The sequence below is a fragment of the Mauremys reevesii genome, linkage group 3 (assembly GCF_016161935.1).
Source record: "Mauremys reevesii isolate NIE-2019 linkage group 3, ASM1616193v1, whole genome shotgun sequence".
NCBI classification, from domain to species: Eukaryota; Metazoa; Chordata; order Testudines; family Geoemydidae; genus Mauremys; species Mauremys reevesii.
Window position 1 is genome coordinate 20,416,803 of NC_052625.1, and position 23,114 is coordinate 20,439,916.

Consider the following 23,114-nt stretch of genomic DNA (forward strand, 5'->3'; position numbering starts at 1 on the left):
CTTCTCTTCATGTGTCAGTATATTTATGCCTGCATCTGTAATTTTCACTCCATGTATCTGAAGAAGTGGGTTTTTTACCCACAAAAGCTGATGCCCAAATAAATCTGTTAGTCTTTAAGGTGCCACCGGACTCCTCGATGTCTTGACCAGTACTCAAGAGCTGTTTGTGATTGAACTAGGATATTGTTCATGGTCTGGAACCTGTCCTTGGGCAGGTACACTCTTGCAGTGATCGAATTCAAGGTTGCCCCAATGAAATCCCAAATACAGGTTTTTCAGCATTTACGCTGATTTCCAGTGAGGAGAGGAGGTGGAACATCATAGACACTGACATGTAGGCTTCCTGGCCAGGACCTGGTGACAAGAAACCAGAGGTCCGGGCAGGAGAAGACAATGAAACCACGACGTCTGATGTCTGCTGCTACTACAGAGAACTCTAGTACAGACTCTAGTGGCAATCACTATTCGGAAAGACAGTTCTCTGTATTGAGACTGGTCAGAGCCCACCATGAATCTGAGGAAACGTCTGTGAGTGGGATGAATGTCTACGTGAAAATAGGAGTCCTTCATGTCAAGAGTTGTAAACCATATGCCCTCTTCTAAAAATCAGATTATAGATGTCAATGTGATCATGCAAAATCCAGAAGAGTAAAAATGTCCTGTGGAGCAACAATGGATTCAGATCTCCCCAGTGTGAGAGGGATTCCACTTGAAGGCAGCAAGGAAGACTATGCCAAGTTGATGATGATCAGACTTCATCAGTGCTGACGGATCTGGGGGTTTTGGAGTGGCCGAGGATGACAGTACCGACGTATCATGATCCAGAACTGGCATAGCCCAATGTTTATGAGCTTTCTTGTCTTGCCTCTTGGACTTAGGATGTACTAGAGTCCTCATGGGCTGAGTTATGGGCTTACTTAGAACTAATTCCAACTTCTCTGAAGTGGATTTAGAGGAAGACTTTGTTTCATGCTTAGGAATGTGCTTCCTGGATTCCCAATAAGATACCTCAGGGGGAGGTTGTGGAGGAAGATTCTCCTGCTCCAGTCAGACTTCACAGCAGGAGGCGCACTTATTGCTGAATCAGGCCAAGGTACGGGTTGAGAGGAGGGGTGTCCCTGGCGCCTTCTCCAGGAGATATTTGCAGAGACAAAGTTCATGCCCTTCTTGAGTACAGCTGACAAACAATTGGCAGATACTGAACCTTGCTGCAATGTGGGATTCCCCAGGGCAGTGCAGGCAGTGCTGGTGGTTGTCACTGACCGAGAAGGATTGTGGGCAGGAAGAACAGAGTTTGAAGCCTGAGTCCTGGGCACCCGCACAGGATCCGGGGGAGGAAAGAGGGAAGTCCCCTGCTGGGAGACCAAACTAAACACTAACAGACCTATAAAACACTAACTGTAGACTGTAAAAGCTGTTAAAACCATTTACAAAACTAGACCTAATTCATGTTTTGTAGGACAAAGCCAAAGCTATGGACACTGAAGGTTCTAACCCATACCATGCGGTGGTGAGAAGGAAAAAGAGAGGCAGTCGGTCCTCCTCACCCTTTATCCCCTTAGATGGAAGCACAAGGTGAACGAGGCTCCATGTGCAGACCAATGGACACTACATTCAACTTCTCCAGCTCCGGGTGCATTGTGTGCATGCAAAACCCATAGTGGACTACAACAGGGACCATTACACGAAGAACATCTTTATTTGACATGATTCTAGCTTCGTTTGGCCCCATCCACATCATCTGACCAAACTGTGCACAGTTAAGCCTGGGGTCCAAATGTGGTAGCCAGAATTTAACCAGAAGTACCAGACTAGGTGAAGCTAGAAAGGGGCATGTGCAATTCTTTCACACTATTTGAAATGATTCAAAAGGTAATGCCTATAAAATTATAAAATAGTCCCTGTTGAACTCTCCCCCAACCTCCTTCATCCTATTATACTACATACCTAGGAAACATGAAGGCAAATAGGACGTGGAATGTACTAATGCAGTATTTAAAGAATGCTTTTATTGAAAATAGGTGGGGGGTTGTTTTGTTTTAAACTCTTTGGGGTGCAGGACACTGATTGCTGAAACTAACTAGACCTAGCAGCACATACAGATATCTTTGAAAATCAATTATTTTAGTTAATTCTAGATTTAGAAACCAGTTTTGCTTATTGATTAATGTATTTCTAGGCATATTACCAAGTCTCTTGCCATTTAAGCTAGTTTTAACTCATCTCCCTCAATGAGGCTTGGGAGGATTAGATTTTTATGAGTTAAATGTCGATTTTACCATTCACCCAAACCACCAAAAATGTATTTCCATCGATAACCGAAATTTACAGATAAGCAAAGAAAGAAACTTTGAGAACTTATTTGAAAGGATATTTGCTTTGTATATTTTGATATGTGATGTTGAAAATTTGTGTTTTAACCATTATAAACAAAATCTCAACATCTAATGTAATGAAATAATTACTGTGTAATTCCCCCCTTGTCTGACCTCCATAATTTCCCAAAACTGTGAAAATTCAAATCGATGACAATTGAAAAAATGTTTAAAAATAAACGTTGATATTATCTATTAAAGTGATAAAAAAACAAAAATGCAATTCTGCCCAGCCTACCCATAATATATATATTTTATACTACAAGGTCAGATGCATCTGTTGTCAGGGTACCCTGTCCTCCCCACCCATCATTACTTTGCAATGGAATCTTTACGGCAGCAAGAATTACAAAATTATCAAATATGAATAGAACATGGAAGACTGAACTGGTGAACAGAACTGATAAAAAATGAAGAGAACAGCATAACAACAAACTGAGTTCCAAAGACATGACAGCTAGGCTTAGTAATTATTTCATGCCAGGAATTTGATTTTTTCCTAGTAAAAAATATACTGCAAATAGGAGACACGTCAAAACCACCCAGAGCAAGACATAATTATTTTACAAAAAATGTACTGTACTCCAAATCAGTTTTAAAAAAGAGACTGTTATATTTACAACTGAAAATGAATATGGGTTATTGAGATCACGTTTTAAATGTTGTGATCGTAGGTCTCAAAATTTCAAAGTAGTTTATCCAAATGGATTCTTTGCATGTTCGAGTCAATTTAGCAATTATGTACAAAGTTACCACTTTCATATAAATGTATCTGAATTTGTAGAAAATATTAAAAATGCTTATTCAAAGATAAAACCATTAAAATTACAAGTTATTATTTTGTTTGTATTTTATTATTATTTTAGTTTCTAAGTTTCCAGAATTCAAAACTGCTTTCTTAACCTCTTTCTCTGTTGGTTTTTTTAATGTTTTCTGTTGCTAATGTCACCTGTTTCAATCAAATTCTCAATGATGCTAATGATGCATGAATGCTCTCACGCTGAGGAAAAAGGCTACAATGAACAATTGTCAATAAAAGAGTCAACAGTATACAGAGGAATCCACTTATAGTGAATTCTGATATAGGAAAACTTAAAAAAAAAAACAGATTTAAGTCCTATATTAAACTACAAATGCAACCAAATATAAGGCCCTAACTACATCATGGCTATCCCAAAATATGGTTAAAGCACAGTACCATTTTGTACAATAAACGGCTCAGGGAAAAGGTTAAGGTCCAATATGTTGCAAAAAACTGAGTCATGCCTTAATCATCTCTCTGAACACAGTATATTTTAGCACAGACAAAATCTGATGAGTATGACAAAGGACAAACTACAATCCCCACTTGAATGACTATCTGTTTATCATGCATTTTCTGTGACTGCTTATAAGATGGTTCTGCTGTCCTTTGCTACTGTTTCAATAAAAAATAATAATTTGTAAACAGTGGGAGAAATAAAACATTTTTCCTAAATATAATTTTAGATTAAAAAAATCTTACTGTTATTTGACTCAGTCCAGCCAACCTCATTGTTAAAGTTGGAGACATAAAGTACTTAAACGCAAGATCAAGACTTTCTTTATCAAAACACAAGGCTGTATCCAATGGCTCTTTAACTGTACTCCACATTAAATCTGCCATGTTCCGGGCTGCACTCTGTCGCAACTCTTGGTCTGACAGTTTACATAAATACCTAAAATAAATTATACAAAAAGAAGAAAGAAGAAATATGACATGATTCCAAATAAAACCTATGTGAAATAATGGTCCAGCATGATTATTTCAAATATATTTCTAGCAGTCTTTATAACAATATTAATCCTAAAAATACATTAATATTAATGTAATTTAGTTGCAATTGGCAATCTATAACTTAGTAAAGCAAATAATAGATAAAAAGAAGAAATAAATAGAGTTGTATAGAATGATTTAGGTTCTATTAGTAAACATGATTCTGATCATACAACCCCCAAGGCTTGAGAGACTGACCTGATGCTTGAGCGGCAACATCCACACTCCTACTTTTAGGGCACTAGCTCGAGCCCTGCCAACGTGAGTCTATCTACCCAGACTGGGAGACTCGCTCCCAGCTGCAGTGTAGACATACCCTATATCCTTGTCTGTGGCCCTACCTACAGGACTGATAGAACCATTGTTGTATAGTTACAGCAAACATGTCATATCCAGAATTTCTCCCAGCATCTCCATATGTCAACTGTGTTTGCATGACACCTTCCATGATGCATAACCATTTTTCTATCAGTAAAGTCTAGGAATATGTTACTCGTGGGGGAATTCTGCACCACTGTGCAGGTGCAGAATTCATATCGTCTGCAGATTTCTTTGCTCCCCCACAGAAAATGGGAAAGCAAAGAAATCTGCAGGGGACACGCTCCCTTTCCCCTGTAGCCCTAGCACATCTCTTTGAGAGCCCAGAGCAACTGGCAAAGACATAAATCACTGCATGAAGGAGGAGTGGGCTGGGCGAGCATGCAAATGAGCAAGAGAGATTCTGTCCCTCTTGCTCCCTATTGTGGGATGACCTGCCTGACGGGGTAGGGCTTCAGGTTGTCTGGAGGTAGGCATGAGGCAGGCTCTGTCCCCTGAGGCAAGGCAGAAATATAGGAGGCTACTGGGGAGTTGTTAATGTTCCTATTGTTAGTTAATTGTTCCCATTCTTAGTCAATTCCACCAGGATATAAAACACTTGTAAAAGTTTTAAGGCTCCTTTACATTGCCAAAGTGGTGAAAAGGAGCCTTGTTGTAAATGACAGTAAGGGAATCCTCACCCAGGAAGATCTATGTGCTTTCTCACTTTTTTCCTGTGCCAGAGTGGCACAATGGGGTTAGATTACACCTCTATTACAGAAGCTATTTAACTTACCCATTTAAAAAAAAATGAGGGCAAATAAAATGTTTATCAAGCAGTCAATATAATGTCAGGAAAATCAGAACCAAGCATTTTCCAAAGTAGTCAGCCAGGATTATAACTGGAATACAGGGTATTGATTACCAAGTGCTGTAACTTAACTTTCATGTGTTTAGGAAAAGTTGAGCAGTTATTGTGACTTTTTTCTATATTGTAATTTAAATAAATTACCAGAATAAATTGAATTAGTGTGATTATACTGCATTATTTTAATAAAATGTGCAGAATTTTGCAGAATTTTTAATTTTTGGCACAGAATTTTTAGGCACAGAATTCCCCCAGGAGTAATATATGGTCAGTCTTCTTCAGCAGCAGCAATCAATGTATTTCAAGATGAATCACCACTGCTGTCAAAGATACTGGAATATTTTACACAGAAACCAGAAATGCTGAACAATTTAAACTAGTCCACAATTTCCTGGTAACGCAGGAAGCAAAGCCCCAAGGGATAGCTGGTGTATAAGTGAACATGCACACAGAGTCACCTCTGTGCAGCTATGAACATGCGTGTCTTCATAGTGACCTGGGAGGCAGGAGCAGCAACCAACCACACAGTGGTTACAGCAACACAGTTTGATGGTTCTGCCTACACAGTAAACAACTGCTAGACCTGGTTACACCTAGACAATCATGCTATAACCTCTACCACTGGTAACGGTCAGACATAGTACTCTGGCATGTTTAGGATAACTAATCATGTTTAAGGCTATGATTTAGTCACGGCTATTTTTAGTAAAAGTCATGGACATGTCACGGGCAACAAACAAAAAAATTCACAGCCCATGACCAGTCTATTACTTGTACTATGTACCCCTGACTAAATCTTAGCTGGGGGAGGGGCAGGAGCTCTGGGAGGGTCTGTGGAGCCTTTTGGGGGGCAGTGGCACCAACTGCCGGGGGCCACCAAGCCATGGCTGCTCGGGCTACCCCCAGGGCTGCCCACCCGCCATCCCCAGGACCGCTGCTCAGGCAGTCCATGGGGCCAGCCACACAGGCCACTGATTGGGCGGTCCCTGGGGCCAACTGCCTGGGGCCGCCCGCTCAGCGGCCGGTGCAGCTGTCCTGGGACTGCTCCAGCAGCACCAATGTGGCTGGCTGTGGGGCCACCCACCTGCCACTGTTCCCGCCACTCCTGGAACCACTGCTCAGGTGGTCCTGGGCCCACCTGCACTGGCCGCTGCTAGAGCGGTCCCAGGGGCGGCCCTGGGATCAGCCACACTGGCTGCTGCAGAAGTCACGGAGGTCACAGAAAGTCACGGAATCAGTGACTTCCGCAATCACCGTGACAGAATGGAGCCCTAACCATGTTGTATATGGACAAGAGCAACCATCTCTCAACCTGGTTTTAAACACAGTTAAAAAATTGTAAAGTAGATACTAACTACAACACCGACAAAAAACAATTTAACTACTGTCCTTCAGTATGGTTTAAATTTGACCATGGCTGAACTAAATTCTAACCAGTTTGGTCAGCACCACAGAAAAGCATTAAAAATTCATACATTTGCCAACATTCTAAATTTGGGTCTACGCATGCAGACTGGACAAGCCTGTGCTAAAAGCTATTATGGCCACAAGCAAGGTTAAAGTGGTTTAACCACATTTATGCTCCATTTTTTTGCCTTGTATCATGGGTCTAAACATTAACTAGTCAGAGAAGAAATGTAAAGTTATTGGGCTTGATTCTCATTTATGCTAAGGCCCTTTAAAACTACTCTTGTAATGTAAAGAGGCCTTAAAGTCAACACATTTTAAGGCTCCTGAACATTGCCAAACTAGCATAAAGACACATTTGTGTGAATAATAATCAGGACCATAGTGTTCTTTCCTTGCTAATAGATAAGCCAGGGAAGAGCACGAGAAGAGCCATGTCTGGAATTCTCTCAATCTTCAACAACTGGGGACTGACCTCCACATATAGAACTCCGGAAATCAGACAAGGGGTGGGAAACTAAAAGTTCACCCACTATCATGCCCAGACAATTAAAAAAGCGATATTTGCCTATTTTCAGAATCAGTCCAGTAGCAAACAAGCCAGAGATCCCGTTAGCTCCCTCACCCATATGCATGTAGGAAGTGTTACTGCATCCTATAGCTGAAGTAACTCATATTTGTATACACTTCAAAAATTAACTTTGGGAAGAAAATTCTCAGTAATAATGTTAGCTGAACACAGTTTGTCCTTGATTATACTTACAATTAACCAGTGTTCAGCTCCGCCTCAGCTAATAATATTGTTAACATCCATGTTCACAATCAAATTTCATACTACAGATCATGTTTCATGGCTTTTAGTGTTCAAAGCATTTTAGGGATATTGAGTTAAGATTATTTGAATTATGTCTACATCACCTAGGTGGTAGAGCAATTTGTGACTATGTGTATGCACGCATGCACATGCATGGAATAGGAAAAAAAATTCTTTTTAAAATATAAAAATTTACTCCTGAGCAACACTCATTTTCTGTACCAATTTAACTCTTTTGGTTAGGGGTGTGATTTTAAAGCAATATACTTGAAGTGGTACAATCCCTAGCGTGGACATAGTTACTCTGGCATAAAGATGCTTATATCCAGGAAATAAGCTGTACTGGTATAAGCATCTTTAGCTCAGTATAACTAGGGGATTGTGTCACTTTCATTCTAACTGTTTCTAAACCGATATAGTTACAGCAGTACAATAACTGTGTATAGACAAGCCCTTAGATTCTTGGAGAACTAATATAACTAATGCACTCATAACAATAAAATATTCTGACAAATAATTTAATTGTAGGATTTTTCATTGTAGACAGCCTGATATCCAAAATTATCAGGACTAAACATAATTAGCGATACAAAAGAATGAGTACAGTCTTAATGATATTTGACTTCTTGCCAGCTGGAAATGTGGAAAGTGAGACACAATTAAAAACTTTAGAGACATGCTTCAGCAGTTCTAGATTAAGATTTTGAGATTATTGTGAATTTACAATTCTGCCTTGAGAATTTCTAAAAATCAATATAGGAAATCATGATAAATAAGATCATTTCAAACTCTATGTAGTATCACTACAAATCTTTTGTAATCTTTCTATGAATGATGCTGCATACAGTGAAAATGTATTACAATTGATCCTGAAATGAGACTTTAGAATAGGACTGAATCCAATATTTAAAATGGTCTTATTGGGACTATTAAAGCCATTACTAAAGTTACTGACACATGGATTTGCCCCAAACTAAATGATACTTTGATTCTGACTGTTGAAATGTTAAAGACTCATACACTTTAAGGTCAGAAGGGACTATCGTGATCATCTAGTCTAATTTCCTGCACATTGCAGGCCACAGAACCTCACCCACCCGCTCCTGTAATAGACCTCTAACCTCTGACTGAGTTACTAAAGTCTTCAAGAAATGATTTAAAGACTTCAAGTTAAGAGAGAATCCACCATTTACACTAGTTTAAACTTGCAAGTGACCCGTGACGCAGAGGAAGGCGAAACCCCCTACGGTCTCTGCTAACCTGACCCGGGGAAAATTCCATCCCAATGCCAAATATGGCTATCAGTTAAACCCTGAGCAGGTGGACTAAACAAAGAAATGGCTTGAACTTTGAGAAACTTTGAGTTCTAGTACAATCTGAAGTTCTAAATGTGTTTTGTCAAACAATGAAACTTTTTGTTATATTTAAAGCTTACCTGATAACATAGGTCCTAAACGGTATAATGTGCTGCATGACAGCAGGGATGTGTAGCCATATCCTGATCTATAAAGCAAATACAAAAATAGATAAACTGTAATTATATAAATTTATGCAGAACAATTAAAATGCACAGGCCAGTAATAAGATTTAAAAATGCAAAACTCTGTCTAAATAAGGCTTTCGGGCTGTTGGCTTTTTGTGAATTTGTGTAACTTCCAATCAGATTTTTTCCAATTTTCAAAAGTATAGTCTGGGGCAACTTTCTACAGCTAATAAATTAACCCAGATCCAGAGTCGCTTTTTTTTCTGCTAATCAACAGGAAAAATAAGATAAAAATTAGTGTAAACAAATAACATACACTGCTTTGCCTTAATGTCTTTCATTTCTGAACTCTGTATTCCCTCCTGTTTCTTCAACCTAATGCATTCTACAGCTCCTATTCTGCCCTCCATTCGTAATTGATTTTTTATCTTCTAAGGGGTCTACAAGAAGATTACATCCTTTTTGGCCATGTTGATCATACCCATTTATTTGAGTTTTGTGGAAGATTTGATACTTTGGGCTCATCCACATTACAACTACAATTGTGGTTTTGTTGCCAGTTAGAGGCATGACCATCTTACCCAGTTAAATGTAACGTGGCTCAGAGCAGCTTTTCTGTCATCATGTTTGCACATCCACATTTAGCAGGGTGCTAACCTTATCTGTATCAATGCATTCTGGGAAAAACCAAAGCAATTATCTCATACTCCCTCTGCAAAGGACTGGGATGCCCAAAAGACAGATATACAGAATATGTGAGAAGTAATACACTCTGGGATGCCCCACTGCCAACAAGTTGAATTCACACTACCCTTCACTATCCACCTATCCCCAAAGTCACTAGTCCACCCTTTGAGAGGCAACCCACTGTTGTGGAGTTAGTGTGAGAGGCTGGCCTTACTCACGATCCTCACTCTACCCTTAACTCCTCCTCCCCCAGCATCCCAGCCACACCCATGAATATGAACATGTCTGTATCGGAAGGGGTAGGCAAAGCCACATCATTTCTGATATTGACACACCTTCAGGGAAAGAGCTGATCTACACGTCTGTGCTCTCTTCCCCACAATATCAATTCCTGGAAACCCCCTGCAATCCCCAGTGCACTTTTCAGTAAGATAAAAAAATGTGTAGCCTGCATTTCTGAAAGAAGAAATTGAACATCCAAGCAATGAGGCAAACAGGAGCTCTAACCTTACAGCACTTCACCCTGAGATACTGCACAACAGTAATATCAGATGCATTTCAACTCACTGGCCTCTTTCTCTTCCACCATGCCGGACCACATCACTTGGATCTGGCAGTAGCTCCCTACTGTAGTCATTGCTGACTCACTCGTGAAGCACTGTGCACAGCCCCACAAAGTGCAGTAGTGTAGATGAAAGGATTAAAGAGGACTTCTAAATCAAATGTCCTACTCGGGACATCTTTGCACACAGGATGAACCAGCTCTGAAAACATCGCTCAATGTGCAATAGCAGTCAAAAAGAATGTTAGGAACCATTAGGAAAGGAATAGAAAATAAAACAGAAAATATTGTAACACCATTATAAAAATCCATGGTATGCTGACACCTTGAATACCGTGTGCAATTCTGGTCGCCCCATCTCAAAAAAGGCGTATTAGAATTAAAAAAGATGCAGAGAAGGCCAAAGAAAATAATTAGGGGTAGGGAACAGCTTCCATACGAGGAGAGATCAAAAAGACTGGAACTGTTCAGCTTAGAAAAGAGACAACTAAGGGGGGATGAGACAGACGTCTTTAAAATTAAGAATGGTGTGGAGAAAGTGAATAGAAAAGTGTTATTTACCCCTTCACATAATACAAGAACTAGGGGTCACCTAATGAAATTAATAGGCAGCAGCTTTAAAACAAACAAAAGGAAGTACTTCTTCTCACAAAGCACAGTCAGCCTGTGGAACTTGTTGCCATGGGATGTTGTGAAGGCCAAAAGTATAACTAGCTCAAAAAAAAATTACATACGTTCATGGCAGATACGTCCATCAATGGCTATTAACCAAGATGATCTGGGATGACACTCCATCTCGGATCATGCTAAGTTGCCCTGTTCTGTTTATTCCCTCTAAAACATCTGGTACCGGTCATTGTCAGAAGACAGGATACTAGGCTAGATGGATCATTGGTCTGACCCAGTATGGCTGTTCTTATATCATTAATTTTTAACTAATGCCCTTAAGAATAGATTGGATTTTACTGCCTTGAAAACTAAAATGTTCACAAGTTAATGATGGATATATCCCTTGTGAATCCTTAGTTATATTTGGTCTGTTTTCCATACAGAGAAACATGAACCAGACAAGTTTCAAAAATTTCCAAAGGGAGACATTTTTTATTGCCTTCACCTGAAAAAAAACTACTTGCTGGATTTCCTTGAAATGTTCAGAAAAAAATGAAATCACTACTGTGAATTAACTGTCAAATTTGGAAGCAGAATCCCTTATTTTAAATATACAAGGATGTTAGTGACCAAATTTTTTATTATGAGATACTTATTGCCAACTTGACTATGGAAGGACTATGGTCTCTCCATAATCTAATTGTTTTCAGAAAAACAATTTTTTAATCAATAATACAGTAGCTAAACAGGTTATGCAGACAAAATAATATATCCTTCCCCAGAGCTCCAAATTAAAACCAAGACTCAGTGTGCCTAAGAAACTTTACAATCAGAGTTGGTTAACTGCCATTCTCGAGAGCTGCTACTACTGTGAAAATGCATTTAACTAACATTACCCTACAGTTCTGAGTTTACACACCAATTATTATGTAATAGTTGAGACTGCAGAGCTACCCTGCAGATTTGCTTACTGGGCTATCATTCATAGGGCCACTCATAAATCTTGCATTAATTTATCTGTGAAGCCCATAAACTGAAGTGGATGGGACAAAAAGTCACATAGTAGTTGGATTATAGCCTTGGAGTTACTCTAAATCATGTCAGCTGAAATGCCTGCCTAAGGACTACTCCAACAGCTCAAGATTGAGGGAGTTCTGCATTCCCTAACCAAGACCCGCTAGTTTTTAGCTCACCTGAGAATCCCCTCCTAAACCAGGAGCAGTTGTAGACTCACCAGTGCTGGCTTTCTTCCAATCATAGTTATAAAAGATTAAATCTCAGCTGCCTACTTAGAACAGCTTTCCAGCTACCCTGTGGCACCTGAGAGTAACAGGAATATGGGAATGGGGAACACCTAGGATCTGATCCAAAGTACCATATATACTTGTTCATAAGCCGAATATTTTTTTAGTAAAAAGGTGATGCATCAAAAAGTGGGGGTTGGCTTATAAACGGGTCTACACCAAAATCTGATGATTTAAAACTCTATGGAATTATTTAATTGAATATCTAATACATTGTTGTTTTGCTTATCTGGAGCGTCTGCAGGCATGGAGCCCCTCAGCTCCCTGTGGCCGCGGTTCGCCGTTCCCAGCCAATGGGAGCTACGGGAAATGGCGCACCACTTCCCGCAGCTCCCATTGGCTGGGAACGGCAAACTGTGGCCACAGTTAGCTGAGGAGCTCCATGCCTGCAGATGCTCCAAGTAAACAAAACATCCCGACCCGCTAGCAGCTTACTCTGATGGCCGGGAGCCAAAGTTTGCCAACCTCTGAAATATAGAATCATAGAATCTCAGGGTTGGAAGGGACCTCAGGAGGTCATCTAGTCCAACCCCCTGCTCAAAGCAGGACCAACCCCAACTAAATCATCCCAGCCAGGGCTTTGTCAAGCCTGACCTTAAAAACCTCTAAGGAAGGAGATTCCACCACCTCCCTAGGTAACCCATTCCAGTTCTTCACCACCCTTCTAGTGAAAAAGTTTTTCCTAATGTCCAAGCTAAACCTCCCCCTCTGCAACTTGAGACCATTACTCCTTGTTCTGTCATCTGCTACCACTGAGAGCAGTCTAGATCCATCCTCTTTGGAACCCCCTTTCAGGTAGTTGAAAGCAGCTATCAAATCCCCCCTCATTCTTCTCTTCTGCAGGCTAAACAATCTCAGTTCCCTCAGCCTCTCCTCATAAGTCATGTGCTCCAGCCCCATAATCATTTTTGTTGCCCTCCGCTGGACTCTCTCCAATTTATCCACATCCTTCTTGTAGTGTGGGGCCCAAAACTGGACACAGTACTCCAAATGAGGCCTCACCAGTGCTGAATAGAGGGGAATGATCACATCCCTCGATCTGCTGGAAATGCCCCTACTTATACAACCCAAAATGCCATTAGCTTTCTTGGCAACAAGGGCACACTGTTGACTCATATTCAGCTTTTCGTCCACCGTAACCCCTAGGTCCTTTTCTGCAGAACTGCTGCCCAGCCATTCGGTCCCTAGTCTGTAGCAGTGCATGGGATCCTTCCGTCCTAAGTGCAGGACTCTGCACTTGTCCTTGTTGAACCTCATCATATTTCTTTTGGCCCAATCTTCTAATTTGGCTAGGTCCCTCTTTATCTTATCCCTACCCTCCAGCGTATCAACCACTCCTTCCAGTTTAGTGTCATCTGCAAACTTGACACTCATTAAGTATTTACAGTTAAACTTAATGGGCAAAATTCTGTCTTCCTTTACACCCATGTTCCTGAGCAAGACATCCCCTCCCATCACATCCTCATGCCACTTCCAGTCTCCACATGACCACCTCCACAGACATGCTTTAACTCCCTCTACCAGAGTCTTCCAGCTCTTGCCAGTAGTGACCAAGGGATACCTTCCTAACCTAGTTTTGCTGCAACCAGAATGTCTAGGAAGAGAAGGAAAAACAAGATATCCTATAGATGCCACTATTCCTCCAATAGATCTCAGGGTAATGACTGGAGTGAAATGTTGCCCCTGCTGGACAGGGCAATCCCCAGACACCCTTCTCTCTATGAGGGGAAAATTGTGACTTTTTCCTGATTGCAGGGCTCTCTTCAAATTTTCCCAGACTTAGTCTATCCCACTTTATATTTGTTGCATTTTTGTTTAAAAATGTAACCAACTCCAGGCAATACTTACATTAGATACCACTGTGATAAATGCATGTGCTATAAGAAATGGCAATGTATCAGGGGTTCCATATTCAAAACAATCCTTCATGAGGGAAAGGCCATTTTTTCCACAAAATAGACAAACATAACGAAGCAAGTGCAATGGTACTTCTACATCCTATAGAAACAGAAGAATATAAAAAGTTTTATTAAAAAAAAACCACAACAAATTACTGTTGAAAACAAAAAACTAAATACATATAAGGTAAGAGTTCAGATGAGCAATATCAATGTATCATATGTCTATAAAACAATAAATATGATGATTTTACAGTCACCGAAAACATGTTAATTGTATTTCATAATGCTCTCTATAAATACATCAGAGGGATAAACACCAAAGAAGGGAGAGAAGTTATTTAAGTTATTTAAGTTGGCACAAGAACAAATGGATATAAACTAGTCATCAATTTTTTTAGGCCTGAAATTAGATGAAGGTTTCTAACCATCAGAGGAGTGAAGTTCTGCAACAGCCTTCCAGGAGGAGAAGTGCAGGGGGGAAAATCTAACTTGTTTCAAAACTGAGCTTGATAAGTTTATTGAGGGGATGGTATGATGAGATTGCCTACAATAGTATATGGCCCCATCCATGACTGCTATTAGCAAATATCTCCCACGGCCTCAGATGGGACACTAGATGAGGAGGGCTTTGAGTTACTACAGAGAATTCTTTCCCAAATGTCTGGTTGGTGGGTCATACCCACATGCTCAAGGTTTAACTGATCACCATATTTGGAGTTGAGAAGAAATTTTCCCCCAGGTCAGATAGGCAGAGACCCCAGAGGGCATTCACTTTCTCCACAGCACTAGTCACTTACTGTTTTGAACTAGTGTAAATGGTGGATTCTTTGTAACGTGACATCTTTAAATCAAGATTTGATGATTTCAGTAACTCAACTAGAGATTATGGAGCTATTACAGGAGTGGGTAGGTGAGGTTTTGTAGCCTGTGATGTGCAGAAGGTCAGACTAGATGATCATGATAATTTTGATCGCTTCAGGCCTTAAAGTCTATGAATCAATGAAATATATATGACTTACATTCATATCACAGAACGCGCCTAATATATTGCTTTCTTGGGCAGAAATATCCTGGTTTAAAAAAAGAGAGAGATAAATATAATTAGCTAACAATAGAAATAGAAACAAATTGTATGAAGGAAACAAAACCCAATTTTAAAATTGCCACACTGACTTTTGCATTTTCCGATTAAACTTTTTTTTTAAACTGTATTTACAAATATGTACTTATAAACTCAGGACAATGCTCCAGCCATACAGGGAAATTTCATACCTAATAGTTTTCCTTCTTGGAGTTCTTCTATACCAATTCAGATGTTTCCATTACCAGCAGGAAAGTAATGTACCCAAACATCTGAACTGCCATAGGTAAATGAACAGAGAATATACTGTATAATCATAAACCTAATGAATATTCAAGAGCTAAAAAGTTTAAAGTTAGTCATTCTAGTTCAGTTTAATAAACTTCTTCAAGTCCAATTGTAACATTCTTACACAAACATCTAATTGACAGCTTGTAGAACCTGTATCTGGTATCCTTAAAGGGAAACTGTCAAATTACAAATCATCCGTCACTCAATTTTTAAATCTATTATTGTTGCAAGTAACATTCAAGATTACTATAACTAAAGAGTTTAATAACAACATCTCCTAATATGTTTACATTGCGCGCTGGATAGCATTTTGTAGACAGTCTATTTTACTGTTCCCCCCTATTAAATCAATTTCCCATATTGTTTGTATGAATCTTTCCAACAGCAAAAGAGAAAACATTTTTAAAAATTGTAAAATGTGATTGTGAAACCAAAAAACTTATTGAAATACTATCAAACTAATTTTTACTTTAAAAAATAATTACTAGTTTTCATGTTCACGATTTCCCTTTAAATTCGGGGGTTGGGGGGGAAGGTTTTTAAACATTTAATTTAACTGAAGTTTTTGGAGTTAATTTCAAATTGACTAATTTCCAGAGTATCATTTAAAACCACATTACTGGGGGTATTTTAGTTGTGATGGAATCAAACTTTAAATTATTCACTAAGGTTACAATATAGGAATCTAAATATACTACATATTTCCCCCTCACATTGAACTCCAAATCATCACTCAATAGTGTTCTTTAATTATTTTTAAGTATTAAAACACATTTTTCTGGCCAATAAATAAGAAAAAGAGTATTTCTGTGCTCTGCCCATGCCACTACCAGAAACAGATTATGCATGGGAAAATTACCAGTTGTTGAGGGAAGTAGAATTGTTCATCATTTAAAGTACTGCTCTTAGCACCTGGCAGCTGAAAGACAGTGGAAATCTATGCATTCAGCGCATAGAGTTTAGTGATAGTAGCTGTTTTGCATACTTCTTGCCTCAAGACTTCTCTTCCTATGAAGTAGCCATACTGGAGTAAACACTGACAACAATGTGGCAAGAGATCTCTGCAGCATTGGAGAGAGAAAGAGTTTGACTTACTTGGCTAGAATTAACCTGAAAATCTGACAGTCCTACTTTGGCATTCTAAACGGAATACTCAGGGCATTGAGATTTCCACAAGGTCACCTTTTGAGCCAAGTAACAGAAGAGAGTTCCCTATGAGAACCAAAGGAAGCAAAAAAAACTCAGAGGTGAAAACACCTTCATCTGTTTTTATGGTCCCTGTTGATTTTAAACAGACCACGACCACAAACTTGTCTGAATTAAGGTGTACTTGTCTTGTCCAGAGGTCTTATTGCCCTCAAATCCAACAAATGTATATGCCAGTTCTTTGTCCTGGAAGGCCAGGTCCTCTGTGCTGTCAATATGACTATGGGGGATCCCAGTATTCTGGGCTGGCATCCATCGTCAGTTGCACCCTTTCTGGTTCCTAAATGAAATTTTCCTTCAGGATGTTTTCTCTGTTCAGCTCAGATAACTCTCATTAGTCTCTTCCAGTTTTACCTCAATCTTTGCTATAATAGAGATGCATGCTGCTAGTAAAAAAAAAGTCAAGGGGTAGAAACGTCCCCTAACCTATGGGACTTAGAGCAGGACAGTAGAGTCCCCAGTAGGCTTATATACCAACAGATCATCTTTTTTCTTGTTTTCTTCTTCTTGTTAGATATTGCAGTTTTGTGACCCTTTCTGACAGAAGGGACTTCTGCTCATTAGAAATCTCTCTTCTCCCAGATGTGTGAGTATCTGCAAAGGTTCCATCAAGTACCTGGTAAGAGCATCAGTTTATATCTGATACAGAACATTCTGAAGGACTGACCACACTTCACATTTCCCCATAAACCCACTGAAGGACTTAGTCATTATCATTATTATATTAAGGTAGAAATCAAAATGTACTAGAAGATTTCCAAACACAGATATATCAATCCTTTCTCTGAAGAAATTACAAATTTGGTATAAGAAACTAGCTGAAAGTGGGAATCATTTTTTCTGACCTGCCTAGACAGCAAAAAAAGTTTTCTTCTCTCTCATCTCTCTCTCCAGACCATGATTTTGATATATTCATGGCATAATAGTGTTTACTAATCTGAGTGGTCAGTGACTCAAGATGTCACATTGTTGAGAGTACTGGTGAGCCACAATGCAGCCACCCAACTTATGTTAGTGGCTGGTCTTCTTACACTATGTCAGCACATCAGCCAAAAAAATACTGCCAATGTCCCGTTTGAGATTTCTAACTCTTCATGGCACAATGACAAAAAATAAGACACACAAATACTTCCAAAAAGAAAAAAAGGTTGTTGTCATCTCTCTAAGTGAAGCAAGTGTATTTATACATAAAAAATTGCTCCAGAGCTGTTTCTGCCATATTCCTGTGAAGGCAGGGAGAAAAATTCATGTTCAGTTTTTTTAACTCCATGACCCTATGAAGCACAAAGGCAAAATCCCTTTCATATTAACATTAGTTTTAACTGGTATGAAAGACAAAAAGATAGACCTACTCTCATTGATCTCTACTAGTGGGCAGCTGTATCACAGACCTATTTATTTATGATGATAAAGTTTAAAAGAAATTATGAAGGCCATGCTGAAATGTGGTAGGAAAGTCTTACTTACTGGAATCCTAACATTCTCTGGTTCATTAATAGAGATATACTTGAGATCACATATATTTGTAAATACAGTTTGACATTTTAACTTACAGATTTATACTCCAACATGATCGAATATAGCAAAGATACTCAAATATGCCCCAAACAAAACAAAAATCACTCATCTTCCCAGTTTAATAATTTTCAACTAAACCAACATTTATTGCCAATTTTTGGTGAGATCCACTCATTCAAGGACTGAATATAACTCATGCAAACACACTAGCACGTATGCTAAATCACATATCATTTACATATATCTTTACAAGTTAAGAGCAAATAGCGTAATAATGTGAAACCAAAAGCTTATCTACTCAAAGCAGTGACACAGCTTTAAGTTTGTGGGTTTGGATAATTGTATTTTAATGCGCCAATATTTTGTAACATCCACATAAATGTATTAACGGCTGCTCATGCATTTTCTCAGTATAAACTTTCTTAACAACGGCAAATATACTCATATCTCAGTAATATATAAGTGTAGCATGTGCTCTATTTAGTCAGGAACAGATTTCCGCAGCTGTAACCTAAAATAAACCTTTTTAAGAACAAATTTATTTTAATTTGACAACTAGAGTCCCCAATATAGCTACAAAAGCATTTCCTTCTATATCTGGGAATGAAAAGTTTGTAAAAAATGAGTTTTGAGGGTGCATTTTTCAAAATAAATTATGTAAAAAATATATATTTAGCAGTAACAAAGTAACATCACAATGAAAAACTTATAAAGACAGTAGTCAAGTTTGCAGAGCTGCAGCTGTAACAGTTATTCAGTTGATTATAGAACAGCAAAAAAGTGCGGTCTCATGCAAGTTTTAGTTTGTAAATTTTGTTTATAACAACAGATTTAAACAAAAAGCAATTAAACTACATTATATTATTTTTGGAAGGAAGATATTTGTAAATACAGTTTGACATTTTAACTTACAGATTTATACTCCAACATGATCGAATATAGCAAAGATACTCAAATATGCCCCAAACAAAACAAAAATCACTCATCTTCCCAGTTTAATAATTTTCAACTAAACCAACATTTATTGCCAATTTTTGGTGAGATCTACTCATTCAAGGACTGAATATAACTCATGCAAACACACTAGCACGTATGCTAAATCACATATCATTTACATATATCTTTACAAGTTAAGAGCAAATAGCGTAATAATGTGAAACCAAAAGCTTATCTACTCAAAGCAGTGACACAGCTTTAAGTTTGTGGGTTTGGATAATTGTATTTTAATGCGCCAATATTTTGTAACATCCACATAAATGTATTAACGGCTGCTCATGCATTTTCTCAGTATAAACTTTCTTAACAACGGCAAATATACGCATATCTCAGTAATATATAAGTGTAGCATGTGCTCTATTTAGTCAGGAACAGATTTCCGCAGCTGTAACCTAAAATAAACCTTTTCAAGAACAAATTTATTTTAATTTGACAACTAGAGTCCCCAATATAGCTACAAAAGCATTTCCTTCTATATCTGGGAATGAAAAGTTTGTAAAAAATGAGTTTTGAGGGTGCATTTTTCAAAATAAATTATGTAAAAAATATATATTTAGCAGTAACAAAGTAACATCACAATGAAAAACTTATAAAGACAGTAGTCAAGTTTGCAGAGCTGCAGCTGTAACAGTTATTCAGTTGATTATAGAACAGCAAAAAAGTGCGGTCTCATGCAAGTTTTAGTTTGTAAATTTTGTTTATAACAACAGATTTAAACAAAAAGCAATTAAACTACATTATATTATTTTTGGAAGGAAGCCGTAATTATGGTCCCTTTTCGCCTTCCTAATACTGTGACTATATGGTAACTCAAATTATCCAATTAGATCCAACATTTTATTAACTGCTTTTACCTAGACCAATCAAGAATTATTTTAAGAATGTATTTAAGGGAGTGGCTCATCTCCCAAAAAGCATCAATGGAAAGACCCAGTGAATTCAGTGGGAAAGCTGAAACATCCCCATCCATCCTGTTTGAAAACTACAACCACCCAAGCAGAGACTAACCTTCAATGATAACTACTCTGTGTTTCACAAAAAAACAAAATATGCACAAGTTAGGATAAGATATACCTCTATTGTGGGATGAGTATTATGCTTGTAAGCAGTATACAGAGGAAACTGAATCTGAAAGATTTTTGCCACACACAGCAACAGTTTTTCCTTCTCATCAGTGCTCCATAAGCTAAAAGCATCAGTGCTCTTTGCAGATTCTTCCTCTGTCAGGATACAAGTTCTTGTGGAGTCTAACTTCTTCTCTGTGCATTTTTGTCGTTCTCCATTTTCTTCTTCATGAGACTCTCTTTCTACATTCAGTGGCTCATTGGCTTGATTATTCTGATCTTGCCATGTTGAATCTATATTAATAGTGCAATGTTTACAGAGCTGGTCCCGTAGAGCTTGAACTTGGGCAATCACTAAGTTAATAAGCGCACATACTACTTGGTTAAAGATCTCCAAATGCTTATACTCCTTGAAGCAGCACAGACATTGTCTGCAAACAAAAACAAAATAAAAAAGTGAAAATTCCTGGAGTGGCTCAGAATTAAAATATCTAAAAATGAGAAGTTTGGACTCCATCAACTTAAAGAAACTAATAAATAGTAACAAAAAAAGACTGATCTTAATTTTTTAAAAGTGACTAATTATAAGGAAGTTTCACATTTAAATATATTTTAAATAACAAAGCATATGACAGACCAACAAAGCCAGGAAATTCAAAGTGACACTGAGACTCCAACGTCAAGCACCAATACTTAAGACTTCATTAATTGCATCCCATTTCCAGACGCTCACAGAGAACTACACGGTCCCAACTACTGTTCGGCAGTTTTACATTATTTATATATTTTACAATGGTAGCTATGGCCTGCATGTGTTCATCTTACTGAGTCATAACACCAAGATATTGTGGAAAAATCCTCATAAGACACTTTTCAGAGTGGGTTCTAGCCGATGAAAGCTTATGCCCTAATAAATTTGTTAGTCTCTAAGGTGCCACAAGGACTCCTCGTTGTTTTTTCATAAAACACTGAAATTCAAAGTAATAATTCTTGATTTTTCCCCCCATTTTCTTTAGAAAAAAAATGTATGTGGCAGGATAGTTCACATTAAGCAACAGCATATGTAAGGTTTTATAATATTTTTCATTACTATCATTTAGCCTGTTTACTGCTATGTTCTTCAACAGCTTCTGGAATGCCAGCCAGTGCTTCAAAGGTGTGTTCTAAACACACACACCTAGCAGGAGACATGGCACAAAAGTGGTTACATGTAAATGAAGGCCAGAATTTCCTTTATTCTCCCATCATTTTAGTCACACTACAATATTGTACTCGCTCTACTTATTCTATTCACTCTATTTCCCGCATATTTTTTACAACAATTGAGGTCCAATATGATGAGTTTAAAGACACTGATGAAAATACCTTTGCGTCCAGGAGTTGATATAAGCAAATATCTTGAGTGCATGTTCCTTTCGGAGCTGCAATCCATCACCACCTTCGATGTCAGATACTGAAGAAAAACAGTAAGTCGTTAATGGCATATGTAATATTAAATGTGACTTTTAACTGCTACATTAAACATAAAATATCAAACATAAATTTTGTTCCTAAAAGACCGAATTAGAAAAATCAGACTTAGAACAGGAACTGCATTGCTAGCCAGAATACAGTAACATAATATTGCAGAGGTTTTTCCAGCACAAAACTCTTGGATCACCACACTTACCTTCATAGATCCAGTAATCTCCCCAACACCAAGAAATCTATTATCTACAGCCTGGCACTCAGATACCACAGAATATGCTCTGAGGAGAAAGTCCAGGGTATATATCTTACACATTCAAAAACAGCCTTTTCCAAATTAGGACACTCCATCAGAGAAGTAGATCACATCATGGAGTGGGCCACTCAAACATCCCAAGAGAACCTGCCTCAATACAGAAATAAAACCCTCTCCTGCCAAACACTTCTAGCTGTCACCTACCACCCCACAATGGAATCTATACAGGGTATCCTCAAACTACGACTCACACTCAGAGGGGCTCCATCCTGAAATAACTGTTTCCTGAACTCCCTTTTCTGGTCTTCAAACACCCCCCAACGTCTCCAAGCTCATCATCAGAAGCAGGCTCCCCTCAGACCAGGACACGCCAACTCAAAGCAGCACCAGACGCTGCCAGAACAACAGATGCAAAACCTGCAGACATATCTCCACTGTTACAATGATCCATACCCCCACCCAACACATCTTTCAAAATCCATGGGTCTTACACTTGCCTATCACATGTGGTGTTCCTCATCCAGTGCCCTACATGCGCCCATACAACTATGTGGGTGAAACCAGATGATCACTAAACTTTCAAATGAACTCACACAAGAAAATAATAAAAGACAAAAACACACTGGCTCTGTTTACATTACCAATTGAACAACAAAACTTTTGTCGTTCACAGGTGCTTAAAGAACCATGTCCCACACACCCACCCAAGACAAGAGTTTTGCCACAGCAAGTGTCAGTGTAAACGGCTCGTTGTTGGCAGGAGCACTCTCCTGTCGAGAACAAGAACCGCGCTCACTAGGCGGTGGAAGTATTTTGTCAGCAAAACTGGTGACAAACAGCGTTTACACTGACTGACTTTTAGTGACACGGACATGTCAACATGTTCGTGTCGCTAAAAGCTGTGTAATGTAGACAAAGCCACTATCACCTCTAGGTGAACACTTCTTGCAAAGCAATCATTCCATATCTGACCTACCAGTCCGCATCCTCAAAGGAAACCTGCACAACACTTTCAAAAGATGACCCTGGGAGTAAAAATTTAGAACTTTGCTAGACACTAAAAATCATGGTCTTAATAAAGACAATGGATTTATGGCTTATTACAACAATCTGTAACCCACTAACCCCCCTTT

The 23,114-nt window shown here is 38.6% G+C and overlaps 1 protein-coding gene across 6 annotated transcripts in view; it reads right to left on the reverse strand.

The window, feature by feature from the left end:
- The window catches only part of USP34 (ubiquitin specific peptidase 34), a 310,790-nt gene that overhangs the window by 254,123 nt on the left and 33,553 nt on the right, over positions 1 to 23,114 (reverse strand). For all 6 annotated transcript variants that reach the window (XM_039529334.1, XM_039529332.1, XM_039529335.1 and 3 more), the window contains exons 2-7: positions 21,624 to 21,711; positions 20,269 to 20,689; positions 15,122 to 15,172; positions 14,050 to 14,199; positions 8,992 to 9,059; positions 3,880 to 4,072 (exon numbers count right to left, since the gene is read on the reverse strand). In XM_039529334.1, the coding sequence (XP_039385268.1) occupies positions 3,880 to 4,072; positions 8,992 to 9,059; positions 14,050 to 14,199; positions 15,122 to 15,172; positions 20,269 to 20,689; positions 21,624 to 21,711 (971 nt within the window). The remainder of the gene's footprint in view (positions 1 to 3,879; positions 4,073 to 8,991; positions 9,060 to 14,049; positions 14,200 to 15,121; positions 15,173 to 20,268; positions 20,690 to 21,623; positions 21,712 to 23,114) is intronic.